Source organism: Helianthus annuus, chromosome 15, assembly GCF_002127325.2.
Source record: "Helianthus annuus cultivar XRQ/B chromosome 15, HanXRQr2.0-SUNRISE, whole genome shotgun sequence".
Classification (NCBI taxonomy): Eukaryota; Viridiplantae; Streptophyta; class Magnoliopsida; order Asterales; family Asteraceae; genus Helianthus; species Helianthus annuus.
Window position 1 is genome coordinate 84,039,415 of NC_035447.2, and position 13,870 is coordinate 84,053,284.

The 13,870-nt window shown below is 34.5% G+C and overlaps 1 protein-coding gene across 3 annotated transcripts; it reads right to left on the reverse strand.

Moving 5' to 3' along the window:
* Nucleotides 1-1,211: 1,211 nt before the first annotated feature.
* On the reverse strand, nucleotides 1,212-8,750 carry LOC110878037 (protein HAPLESS 2-like). Of its 3 annotated transcripts, XM_022126298.2 has the most exons (8): nucleotides 8,513-8,749; nucleotides 7,044-7,147; nucleotides 6,421-6,564; nucleotides 6,093-6,181; nucleotides 5,809-5,848; nucleotides 2,192-2,362; nucleotides 1,561-1,647; nucleotides 1,212-1,396 (listed from the first exon to the last, which is right to left on the reverse strand). In XM_022126298.2, the coding sequence occupies exons 2-6, from the start codon at nucleotides 7,056-7,058 to the stop codon at nucleotides 2,345-2,347; spliced, it is 306 nt and encodes a 101-aa protein (XP_021981990.1). In that variant the 5' UTR covers nucleotides 7,059-7,147; nucleotides 8,513-8,749; the 3' UTR covers nucleotides 1,212-1,396; nucleotides 1,561-1,647; nucleotides 2,192-2,344. The 3 variants fall into 3 exon arrangements, with proteins under 3 accessions (XP_021981990.1, XP_021981987.1, XP_021981986.1); XM_022126295.2 differs by lacking the exons at nucleotides 1,212-1,396; nucleotides 1,561-1,647; nucleotides 2,192-2,362 and having other exon boundaries at nucleotides 4,269-5,848; nucleotides 7,105-7,147; nucleotides 8,513-8,750; XM_022126294.2 differs by lacking the exons at nucleotides 1,212-1,396; nucleotides 1,561-1,647; nucleotides 2,192-2,362 and having other exon boundaries at nucleotides 4,269-5,848; nucleotides 8,513-8,748.
* Nucleotides 8,751-13,870: the final 5,120 nt, after the last annotated feature.

The window sequence follows — 13,870 nt, forward strand, 5'->3', positions numbered from 1 at the left end:
TTTTGAATTTCGTTCCCGGATAGTTCCTGGCGTAGATGAGGGTTAGTTTTTGATGTTAGGTGCGTGTTAAATGACAAAAATGCCCTTATTGTCAAATTAATAACTAAAAAATTAAAAGGAATATAATTAATATTTTACAATTTATGTGAGACCCACCATCCACCCTAGCCACTTTATCTTCCCCACTCCACACCACCACCATCTCCACCTTCAACCACCACCCCAATTTCTCTCCAAGCTCTGAATTAATATGTGAGTTTTCTTTCACACACCAGAAGGGGCATTTTAATGGTTGATCACTTCTTCATATCAACAACAACAACAACAATGGTTGCATCCCCTTCTCATGGCTGTGTTGAAAAGAAATACTGGTGGCTCACCAACAAAAAGGTACGTTTCTCATTACAACAATTTTTACGGAGGCCGCCTCTGACCTTCTTCTTCATATCGGAGACAGAGAAACACTTAAACGACGGTTCAGCATTATCACCAGAGGAGAGAAGATTGACTCGTTCTCTGGACAGAGGTTGAGAGTTTCCATCGGATGAAACAGAGGAGGAAGAGGAGGAGGAAGACGAAGTGGTTAAATCATCAGACGACATTTTCAGGCTTGGTATATAATCCTAAAGCATATCAGCGACTTCTTTGTATTGTCGGAGATATAGAAGAGATCTGCCTTTGAGCTCAAGAGCCTGTTCATATCTTGGTGATAATGCAAGCGCTGCATCAAGCAGATTCGGGGCTGATCACTACAAAAAAAATGCCATTTAGTGACATACAAAAAGTGCCACAAAACAACAAAAAAGTGCCATTAAAAACATCTGTAGGAATGGGCGGCACACAAAAAAAGTGCCACTAGAAGCGCTGACGCTAAAGCCTTTTAGTGGTACTTTTTCAATATGCCGCACAAAGTATATAGGCTTTTAGTGGCACTGTTTTTCTGCCACTACAAACTTTTGGGCTTTTAGTGGCACATATTTTTTGCCACAAAAATCACATCAGATTATTTATCATATTAATTTTTATTGATTACAATTTTTATTTATATACATTAAAAAAATAAAAATAAAATTGTAAAATGTAGAAATCATAATAATATAATCAATTCACTTAAAAAGTTCAATCAATCATCTTCCAAAGATTCCAAATATTTGCAAAGAAATAACTAATAAGTGTCAACCTAAATCTAAATATCGAACATACAAAACAAGTATTTAAAAAATGTTTGAACAAAAACTCAAAACTCCATTGCGTTCATGAATCTCTTTCACAATCTTCATGCGAGTAAAATATTCATTGTGTTAACTCTTTCTTAGCGATCGTATTTCCCACTTCATAGTTGTTCCCTGCACTTACTCCTTATTGTCGCCGCGTCAGCCAATTCACTATATTCAACCTGAAATTTCACAATACATGTTCAAATGATTAGATCTCATAACCATAGCTATTAAAGATGTAAGAGTAAGTAATAAAAGACCCTGCAGAAAAAAATACCAATAAATCACATAGGCATTAACACGGATAGTAAAACAGATGAGAAAAAAGAACATAATTACTCACTTGAGATATATATTCAGCTGCAGCAACTTTTGGCTTCACTACACCACAATTTGCTGTAACTCGTGTGTTTGGAACACTTCCATCAATCTGAAGAAGAAGCACAAGGAATAAGCACACCATATCAGAATAAACTTTCAATACACATTGCTGAATAGAGAAGTCTTAACCAGAATTTAACCTAATGAGAGAGGATTTCTTCAGTTTTACTTTTACTGAACATCATTTTTTCTCCAATAATGTTTTTTTATCAAATGATCATTAAAGCTTCACTAAACCTATCGACTCCTTAAAGAACTTGTAAAACACTAAGACATCTGATTACTAAAGCTTCAAACTGAAAACGCCTCCAAAAACGAAGTAATTACTTGCAAGCAGGTGATTATCACTAAGACATCTGATTATAACCAGCTAATCCGCTTTCTCTATTCCACTACCTTTTGTACTACCTTTTGGCCGAGCAGGTGATTCCTTGGCAGGACCGTATAAAACAATGATTTGTTATGCTTTCTTTAAAAATTTATTAAACCCACACTTATAGATCGACGGAGTAGTCAATTTATTTAACACCCTTAACACCAAACACTAAATGACTAACGCCATAGTTAATAGATCAATAAGGGTCGGAGTATACCTGAAATCATGTATACCAAAGTTGATTGGAGCCGCATCATCACTTGCTGGGCGAGAATCTGCTCCTCAGTTCATGTATTCCCTTTGCTAAAACCATGATTATATATTCCAATTCTTTAACCAAAACTAGCATTTGCTCCATGTAAAGTTTTGTTTACATCTTAACTAATTCCTTCAGCAAAACAATTAATTGAAAAAATAATAAGAATGTCGGTATCTATGCGTCAGTCTTTTAACTTCCACTCTATAAATACAAACAAATACCACACAACTACAATCAAATGCTACAAGCCAGCTTTTGTGTGATGCACAGCTATATTAAATACAAGACCTGGCAAATGGGTCGGGTCGGGTCATGGGTCAAAACGAGTTCGGGTCAAAACGGGTCAACTATAAAAAAAGGGTTGTTTTGGTTCGGGTCGAAACGGGTCTGGGTCGGAACGGGTCTGGGTCGGGACGGGTCCGGGTCAGAACGGGTTTCGGGTCGGGTCAGGTCATTTTTTTAACAATATAACTTTGGTGATCATACTTGGCACGTTAACTATTTAAAAAAAAAAAAAAAAACTAAAACTTCTAAACAAAAAGTGAGTCGAGCCGACCCCATCTGTTGTAAATTACTAACAGTTTGGGCTCTGTAATCGTTGAGTTACACCCACATAACTTTTGGTCAAGAAACAAAAACAGAACTATATGTACCCGTACGCCGCAAGATTATGACAAACTTCAAAAGGATGATATATCCACTTAACCGTGTGGAACTTCCAGTCATACACAGAGCACCACTAGTGGAATTACTAGCATTACCAGCTTAAACAAATGGCAGCATCTTATCAGGCAGTGTGGTGATCATACTTGTAAATTACTAACAGCATCTAAACAAATGGCATTACCAGCATATACAACGAGGCACCAGAATAGTTTCTCCCGTTGCCGAGACTAACGTACGCCAGGAAGTCACGGTCGAATGTCCCTGCGCCGACGGTTGTTAACCGTGGATAACAACCGTCGGCGCAGGGACATTCGACCGTGACTTCCTATAAGTTTGTTTAATTGTTTACTCCCTATAAGTTTTTTATTTTAACTTCCAATTTGATGATTTACATATTCAGTTTAATTTCTAGGTAATCAGTTGTTGATTTTAATATTCAATTTGTTTAGACATTCAATTTAATTTATAGATAATCAGTTCTCTAAAGGTTTTCTGATTTTTAACATTCATATGGTGTATACAATTCTCTATTTTTAACATTCTTATGTTGTAATGGCGGCTGAAGAACTTATTGAAATCAAATTTATGTTAGCTGATGGCACTGATATTGGTCCCAGCAAATACACTTTTTGTCACCAGTCATCACTGTTGGATCTTTGAAAGAAAAGATTATTTCACAATGGCCCAAAGGTTAATTGAATATCAAGATTCTTAATTTCTGTGATATTTTTTGTTTTGAGATTTTACTATACAATTTGCATCTAGAATTGATAGTTTGTTTGTAGAATTTATGATTGTTTTAAAATTTATTTTGGTTAGATTAGTGATGCCTTAATCCTGATTCTTGTTATTTTTTGGATTTGAAAAATGTTATTGAAGTAAAGAAGATTATGAATTGATGCATTAAATAAAAATAATTATAAAAAGTTAGAAGGGGATGTGTAGATCTGTAGAGTTTCAATTCATTTTTTTAGTTATTACTAATGATCTTTCAATCTTTTGACATACAGAGAAAACAGGACTAAATGATTTGAAGCTCATAAATGTTGGAAAGATATTGGAAAACAACAAAACTTTTGTGAAATCAAGATCTCCGGTCAGTGAAATCCCAGAGAGGCGCCATCACTATGCGTAGGTATGTTTTTTTATTCGTAAAGATCATCTTATTTATATTACGTGTTTTTAAGTTTATCATGAAGATGTTTTTTCATTATTGTATCGTACTTTTACTAAGTGATGAACCTTATCCGACCCGAACAGTCGAACCGTCGAACCGATCCGTATTTTTTTTATGTTCGGACAAATAATATCAAAACATTTAAAAAAGTGAACCCCTTGGAAAAAATTCCTGGATCCGCCACTGTCCACGGTGACACGTTGGATAAACTGTACGAAGTGGGCCCCGCGTTACCCGCAGAGCAACTTACCAAAATACCCTTTTCCATTGCAGCAAACGCTCCTATTGCCACACTGTCACGGTAATAACCTATAAACTAAACTGTTTATCTATAAACAAGTCTACCTGGAAGTGAATTCTTCCAAACAGTGTGTACACTTGCTCACTCTTTCACAATATCATGAATCAAGGTGCACAAAAGGGTCAAAATAAATCATGATCGCCTACCTGGAAGTGCAATTTTAAGATGGTAACAATGACCTCCGACTGTCGTGCAGGTAGTAACTAATATCATAGGAACAGAAAACAACAAACTTGGCACTAGAGACATCACGATGAACAGCCTTTCTCTTAGTGCAATTTTTGATTTGTCTTACTTTTTACTTTTCAAAATAATACTAACCTTTGCAAAGGTTATAATTTGGGTTTTTATCATTACAGTAACACAAATAATAACCTTTGCAATGATAAGAACCCTAATCTCCAATGGATCTTAACTAAAATAAGTTTAAAATATGATTATGAATTAACAGGGCAATGTTTTACATGATGACAGATATAATGAGGAAATGGTGATAGATAGAAATAATCAGATGTATGAATTACCTGAAAACTTTTGCCTTTGATTTGCAATATAGGTTTTATAAGTGACTGAGTGGATCAAGAATTCAAGATGGTAAAGTACGGTGGTCTGAGGCAGCAACTGTGGCGGAGTGCAGCGGGGAGGGAGAGTTGACCGCCGGCTGGGAAGAGTTCTGGCGATGACTGAGGTGTAAACGAGCCGGGCTACATATTTGAGCTCGAGCTCGGCTCGTGAGTAAAATTCAAAGCTCGACTCGGCTCAAGCTATTTTGAGAACAATCTCAAACAAGCTAAAATATCGGCTCGAGCTCGCTTTGATATCGCTTAAACGAGCCAAAGCTCAGCTCAAGCTTGAGTCACCGATGTTATTAGTAAATAATATGGGCCTAATCTGAAACCGACATGGGCTTTTAGGATTGGGTTATAATCAATCAATCCACTCCACCACCATTTTTGCATATAAAACCTTTTAAGTTTTTTAAATGATCTGCACTTGCAAGATGTCTGGTCTGGTTCCATTCTCATTAACATAACAACATAAAAATGTTTTGAAGCTTTCAATGTCATTATGACAGCTTAGAGAATCAATATCATACTCAAAACTTAATCCCAAACACATTTATTCTTTATACCATTTTATCGCCCATCATAAAGAGATGATCAAACAAAAGATCACAAAAACTAAATGAGCAAATGAAAAGATCTTTCAAAACTTCTAAACTATGTATTTGAAACAATCATAAGATGATGATGAAAGATGCAATGCACGTTGTGATGTATTTGAAGTTTAAGTTAATTGTCACTTCTGGTCATAAACTCATACTAACCCATCAACACACTACCAATCAACTTCAAAGTTTATAAAAAAAAAAAAAAAACAATTATGCTAAAGCACAATAACAATATATGTTCTGATACAATTAAGTGGTACCTGAGTATGCTCGATTACACATCCTTGATCATCTCTGAAGCTATGAAGAACAACAGTGAAGACACAATGAGTAAGTGAATATACCAAATTAATTTAGTTGGTCTTAGATTTGCACCTTTTTAGTTTCGTTTTCCTTTAATATCCCAAAAAAATTGAGGTAAAAATCTTACTATTGTTCATTGATACAAAAAAAAAAGTCGCACTTCATTTGAAGTTTTGCAAATTAGATCCATAAATCATACATTTAGACGACGGTAATACACGAGAAAAATGATGATTCTTACCTCACACATTGCCCAACAATATTTGCACCAGCATGAGACTCACACTTGCGCGTCTTAACATGAAACTCTTCAGGTTTATAAGGGACATCCTGACCATTTATAAAAAAAATAATAATAATTAAAAAGAACCAATACTTCAACTCCTTTATTAACCAAGATACAATCATTATCAAAAATTTCAACTGGATGGAGAAAATTTGGGTGAAAATGGTTAAGAATAAAAAATCCTAAACCGTTAATCGATTACCTAAACACACATATAATCTAAATTAGTACCATTTAATTTAACATATGATAAGTGAAAGAAGTGAAGTTGCAAGATGCATACTCTAATATAAGTCAGATCATGCAGCGCGTACGCTGCAGATTTGTAAACAGTAATCACAGGTGGATCCCGAAGCGTTTTAATTGTGTCATCCGATTTCTCTTCCACCTCATCCACTCGCACCACAATGGACGCTTCTTTACCACTCTACAAACAAAACAAAATCTGAATTATATGATTTATATAATAAAGGAGAGATTGAGTGAGTTACTGCTTGACTAGGGGTATGTTTGGCATGGAGCTTTTAGGAGCTTCTAGCTTTTAGCTTTTAAGAAAAAGCTCCTACTTAATAAAAAGTCTTGTTTGGTTGAAGGAGCTTTAAGCTTTTAGGTTAGGAGCTTGAAGCTTTTGGTTGAACGCTACTACTAGTAGCGTTTAGAAGGAGCTACAAGCTTTTAGGGAAAAATGACTATTTTAACCTCTCAAAATAAGAAACTTTTTAATGCACCAACTTTCTAAATTTTTAGTTATGTCCATTTTGGTAATTTTATACATTTTATTAAAAGCTCCAGCTATTCTACCAAACACCAAATGTATCTAAAAAGCTACAGCTACCAGCTTCCAGCCACTAGCTACCAGCTTCCAGCTTTCAGCTAACAGCCAACAGCTACTTTTGCCAAACATACCCTAGGAACCGCCATATTGATGACGATTTTTGAGGTGCAGTTGAGAGGACCGTCCGAAGACCTTTCGCATTTCTCAAGCTTTGATTTGGAGAGGATTTGAACGCCTGCATTGACAATGTGTTGAGAGACGATGAAAAAGATGAATACCACAAGTTTCATTTGTTGTGTGTGTAGTTTTGGGAGGGTGACATACATACAAAAAAAAAGATATGGTTATTATTCTGGCGGGCAATAACTGCTCTTGCTTTTGAATAGCAACCGGGTGGGTGATTATTGTCATTTTGCAAAATTTTATCTTAGATGGTATATAATTTATTTAGGGGTTACAAACTTCTTTATTATTTTTTTTAATCGACAACTCAAAATGAGATCAGAAATTGATAAAGCATGGTTTGCTCTGAAAGGTTAAATTATAGTATTTGAATATATTCTCAAATAATTTATTTTTAAAGATCAAGAAGGCTTCATCCGGTTTTCCAACATTCAAGAGCCCGTTTATCATGATATTCCACGTTGCTGAATCCGGCTTAAGCCTGTTAGATTCTAACATCATGAACAAACCGATAGCGCTTTCGCTTTTTCCGTTTAGCATCATCCCGGATATCACTGAATTCCATGTGATTAAACTCCTGATTTCGCGCAGCTCTTTAAACACATCATAAGCCTGATGCCAATATCCACATTTCGAATACATGTCCAAAAGCACAGTTCCGACTAACAAATCGAGTACTAAATCGACTTTCACGAGAAGCCCGTGAACTTGCAGCCCGAATTTAAAATTCTTGTTACCCGAACAAGCAGATAACACAAGAACAAACGTGACAGTATTCGCGTCATGGGCTGATCGTTGCATCATTTGTTTAAATACTTTAAAACAGATTCAACAATCCGATTCTGCAACAAACCGATAACATACGCGTTACAGCAAGCTACAGTTTTTCAACCAATTCGTTTAAAAACATCCGATGCAGTCAGAGGCTGTTTGGAGTTAAAGTACATTGTAACAAGTGAGGTTGCTACATAAATATCGGCTTCAACGCCAATCTTAATAGCCCAGCAATGAACCTGTTGGCCATCTTTAACCGAAACGTCACAACCTGACAACAAGCTAGCAACTGTAACCGAATCGGGCCTAAGTTTAAACTTGCTAAACCGTTTAAAAAACTCAAAAGCCTTCTTGTAACACCCATTCTGACAAAACCCAGAAACAACAACGTTAATTGAAGTGGTATTTGGTTCAGTAATTTCATCGAATACCTTGAGTGCACTATATAGAAACTGATGTTTAAACTTCATGTACGTGTTTGTAAGGGCTGTAGCGGTGTATATATGTGAATTGAACCCGGTTTTTGTGAGATTGAACACTACAGTGCACCTCAAAACAGAAATTGCACACAAATCCATCAACAATTACAAAGAAAACAAGGAGCACAACAATTAAAATTAGAGATTTATGATTGATTACATACCAAATTGATGTCGGGATTTAAACAGGAGCACAATCGTCTTTGGTCGGTGCAGTCGTGAACTGGTCGTATTCAAACAGAGTGAAGCCAATTGACGAGATTTTGGAGAGATAAAAATTAGAGTGGGGGAAATTGGTTTTTTTGGGGAGAATGAGAGCGAAATTGATGAAGGGTTAATTGAATGAGCGGGAATATGAAATAATTTGAGGGAGGGAAATTAATTTTTGGTGTGAGAGAGGAAGAAATTTCTAGGGAAATTTTTAGGTTTCAAAGAGGGAAATTGTGAAAATTTGAAAGGAGATGTTCAAAAATTTTGGGGATACAGGCAAAGTGCCATTAAAACACATAGAAAATTTTGGTGGCATATGCAAAATGCCACTAAAAGGCTTGATTAGTGACATAAAACTTAAATGCCACTAAATGTATGTGTTATATACCTAAAGTGCCATTAAAAACAAAAATTAGTGACACAAAACCTAAATGCCATTAAAAATGTGTGCCACTAGATGGCTTTTTTTTTTTATTAGTGGATGCAATATCGCTTTGTTCCAGTGATGAAATTAGGGCTCTAGCGTCCTTCACATCCTTATCAACAATCTGAATAATAATAAGAAATAATAGAATCAAACATTCAAACATCTATTCAAGTGTATATTAATTATGATAATTTGTAACTGTAATGAGAAACGTACCTTTTTGTTGGTGAGCCACCAGTATTTCTTTTCAACACAGCCATGAGAAGGGCAGTGGCGGATCCAGGGTCGGATTGCACCGGGTACCTTTTGGTAGTTTTTTACTAATTTTCATTATTTTTTCTCAAATCATACAAGATTTACACTAATTTTTCCCATTTTCTTCGAATCAAATGGGTTCCTGGGAACCCATGGAACCATGCTAAATCCGCCCCTAGATAAGGGGATGCAAATTGTTGTTGTTTTTGATATGAAGCAGTGATCAACCATTGAAATGCCCCCTCTAGTGTGTGAAAGAAATCTCATATTAATTCAAAGTGTGGAGAGAAACTAGGGGGTAGCCGGGTAGATGGTGGTGGTGGTTGAAGGTAGAGATGGTGGTGGTGGTGGTGGTGGTGGTGGTTGAAGGTGGAGATGATGGTGGTGGTTGTGGTGGTGTGGAGCGGGGAAGATGAAGTGGGTAAGGTGGGTCCCACATAAATTGTAAAATATTAATTATATTTCTATTAACTTTTTACTTGTTAATTTGACAGTAAGGGCATTTTTGTCATTTCAGACGCACCTAACACCAAAAACTAACCCCCATTCACGCCAGGGACTATCCGGGAACGAAATTCAAAAACTTGGGGACTATACGTGTAATTTTAGAAAGTTATGAACTAAAGGTGAAAAATAGGCAAACCACAGGGACTATCCGAGCATTTTTCTCTATAAACTTATTACATGTACTTATTACATTCTCTATAGTCATATGTGGATATGTATTTGGCAGGTGCTTAGTGAACAAATAACTTATTTTTGAGCATGTATATTGGATGTGGAAGCTATTATCTTTTATTATGTGGATGTTTATGTAATTAGGTGGTCCTGATACAATTACTTAATTAAGTAATCGTTTTGATTTAGTTTGGTATATGTTGTCTGAATGTGATATGTAAGTTATTAATCATATTTTCATTTGTTATAGTCATTAAAATAGTAAATTATATAAACATCAAAGTAAAAATTGCACATTTATCCCAACGGGTATTTTTAAGAAATTAACGGGTATACCCGATACCCGCGGGTATGCCCGATACCCGATGGGTAATTACCCGAAAAATACCAGATGGGATTACCAATACTCGGCCCAAGCCCGGCCCATTGCCATTCCTATCCATTCGAAACCCCTCCAAATATCTAAACTATATTATAAAAAGTTATTTTTTTTTAATTTTAACACTTTAAGTAAATACAACTGCGGCTGGAAATGAACCGAACAAACACGAACAAGGCCTTGTCCGTGTTCGTTCATTAAGAATTGAACATGTTCATGAACTATTCATAAATGCTTATCAGACAAGATTTCTTATTTGTGTTCGTTCATTAAGGAAATGAATATGTTAATGAACTGTTCGCTAACACTTAACGTAAACGAACGCAAATATACACAAGAACACAAACAAGTGTATGTAAACATACATAAACACAAAGAACGTTCATTCACACAAATAAATACAAACAAACAAATATTTAGTTTAGAATGCATTTCTCGTTACATAAATTATAAAAAAAAATCTACCAAAGACATATAAGTACTTAACATAACCATCCGAACATGGTTGACATAGTTGTAATAAATATAACTAACATAAAAATTAGAAAAGTTTATCAAGTGTTAACACAAACTGAAATTAAAATGGTCAAATGAAGGATATTGGTGGAGGCGTATAGTATAACTAAGTTTTCAAAAAAATTTAAACACTAAAACCAACAAAATAAAAAAAAATAACATATAAAACCTTTAAGTGAACAAAAACAAATGAACATACATGAGCAAACATAAATGAACACATTACCGAACGTTCACGAACATAAACGAAGGAACACATCCTCTGTTCATGTTTGTTCGTTTAGCTTAACGAATGGAATTTGTTGTTTGTGTTCATTCATTTAATAAAATTAAAAGCGAAGCTATAGAAATACCATACTCAAATTAAAGAGAATAAATTTATGGTATAATTTTTGTAAGAAAATATTAATGTTTCGATACGCTATGGTCGTTAAAAAATCGTGTGGGGGGGGGGTAGGGAATTGGTCTAAAAGTAAAAAAAAAATATATATGTCTTAAAAGATTGTATCATATGTTTTATAATTTGTATTTAAGGTCTATAAACGAACCGAATATTCAGCTAATGGTTCGTGAACTGTTCGGTGGGAAGTTCGTTTATTTTCGTTCGGTTATTAAATTATGAACACAAACGAACTTCCCGCCGAACGGTTCACGAACTGTTAGCTGAACATTCAGTTCATTTACAGGCCGTAAATACAACTTATAAAACATATGATACAATCTTTTAAGACATATTTTTTTTGTACTTTTAAACCAATTGCGCCCCCCCCCCTTACGATTCTTTAACGACCATAGCTTTTTCAAACATTAATATTTTCTTACAAAAATTATACCATAAATTTATTCTCTTTAATTTGAGTACGGTATTTCTATAGCTTCGCTTTTAATTTAGAAAAATAATATGTTACATGATTACCGTTGTTTGTGTTCTCCACCACATCACGGGGGCACCCATTAATATATATATATACACACACACACACACACACACACACACACACACACTATCTATACTTTATATAAAAGGAGAAATCCCAATGACATAAGAAAAGCTGATGTGTCAGCCAGATAGGTTGTCCAACAATGCTTTCTTATGTCATTACTGCATCATAAAGCCTAATATATAAAATCATTTAAAATTCTATTGAAACCTCTGCCCTTCACTTTACAATCAAACCTCTGCTCCCAAAGTAAACTTCTGTCCAAATTCAAAATTCGGGTTCTAGATTCAAAATTCAAAATTCAAACCATATATTCGAATCCTATAAATAAGAAACTAGGATATAACCCAGTGTATTACACGGGTTGTATACTAAATAATAAAACAATATATCTTTAAAAACCTTCTTTATTGCACGGGTTATATATTAAATAATAAAAAGTTATATCTATAAGAACCATATTTTACGATTTAATAAATATAATTTTATATACCAAATAATAAAAAGTTAAATCTTTAATACCACGTGTATTAAACGGGTTGAATAAATGTAATATTGTTTACCAAATAATAAAAGTAAATGACTATATGGTAAACAAAGTTGTTTTGGAAGAAAATGACAAACATACCCAAACCTCAGAGACGATTTTGGCAATTTACTCAAAACTAAATAATAATTATCTATAAGATATTAAACTAAATAATATTTATTAGGAGGGTTATCTGTAATTAATTCGATTAGATTAAACTAAAATAATAATTATCCATAACACATGGGCTAATATAATGACAAGTGTCCCATAAATGGTTTCTTTTATTATATAGTAAAGATATAAATCTGGCTCCACATTCAAATTTCAAATCTATCTCTCTCGCTCATATCTGCGAGCGTATCTCTTTCTCTCAAATGCATATTTCTCGTGATTCAGCCGGCTAATCTCCGATTATACTTCTTTATTCGAATGTTTGTTGATTCTGTTTACATATCAACATTCCAATATCATGTGTTTGAACTTCTGTTTACATGTTATCGTTCCAGTATCATTGTTCCAACATCGTCGTTTCAATGAAGCTTCCCTTCACACATCAATCTTTCAACATCAATGTTGCAGTATCATTGTTGCAACATCGTGAAAAGTTGCATGTGCTACCTTCTTTGATGGGAGAGAAGCATTGTTCGATTTTCGTTAATTCGAAAGTCAGGTTTTCTTATGTCAGTGAGATTTTCTTCTTTTATACAGAGTATAGGTTGGTGCAATATCGTGAAAAGTTAGATGTGCTACAACAGTTGAGAGGAGACCTTTGCATTATAGGTTTGTTTCTTATTTTGATTACCTGTAGTTTAAAATGATTATGAACAAACAAGTGTTGATGATGTTGAGAGTTGTTATTGACACTGACATTTTTAGAATATGTTAAGATGCATGTTGAGATTATTAAATTAAACTATTACATAGAAAAATAGAAATTTACTAAAATATTTATAAACGATTACACGCTAGAGTTAACACTTGCTAGGATTTCATAGACTCTAGTCTTTCTCCATGTGATTTCATGCTCTCTTTTGTTTTTCAGATCAGTTAGCATGTTGCAGGTTTTCTGATCCTGTTTTAGTAATTGTGTCAGAAATTCTTCTGCATTCTTCTGGAAATCTGATGGAGGAGAGTGGAGGACTTCGTCGAGCAATGCTATGTTGTTCCAGGTTTTGTTGTAATTAGTGTCATTGATTATGTCGACTTTCCTGTTTAGTTCTTCGTCTGTTCTTTTTTTCTTTGAGTGACCACATCGAGAATTGTGTTTTAACATCGCTGGTGTCTGACCAGTGGTAGAAGCTGAAGTTTGCCATGTAGATTTTTTGTTGGATTTTCTGATTTGGAACAATATTTGACAGACAGTGATTTGTAGGACAATTTGTTGATGTTTTGAATCAAAAGTAATCATCGGTCTTTTATAGAGTTTAAAAACGCGTCTACATGGTAAATGAAGAGGTTAATTGTAATTATGATAATCTGCTTTTGTTCTTTGAAGTTTGAAAATTTGTCCCTTGGGTTTCTTGATATTTAATTTTACAATTTTCCCATAAAAGTTGGGGTTTGAAAAGGTTTTTGCATTAAAAG

Coding starts and splice junctions, on each gene's coding strand:
- LOC110878037 (XM_022126294.2), bottom strand. Junction 6,182..6,420: donor ATGATCTGACTTATATTAGA/GTATGCATCTTG, acceptor ATAAATGGTCAG/GATGTCCCTTATAAACCTGA. Junction 5,849..6,092: donor ATTGTTGGGCAATGTGTGAG/GTAAGAATCATC, acceptor TGTTCTTCATAG/CTTCAGAGATGATCAAGGAT.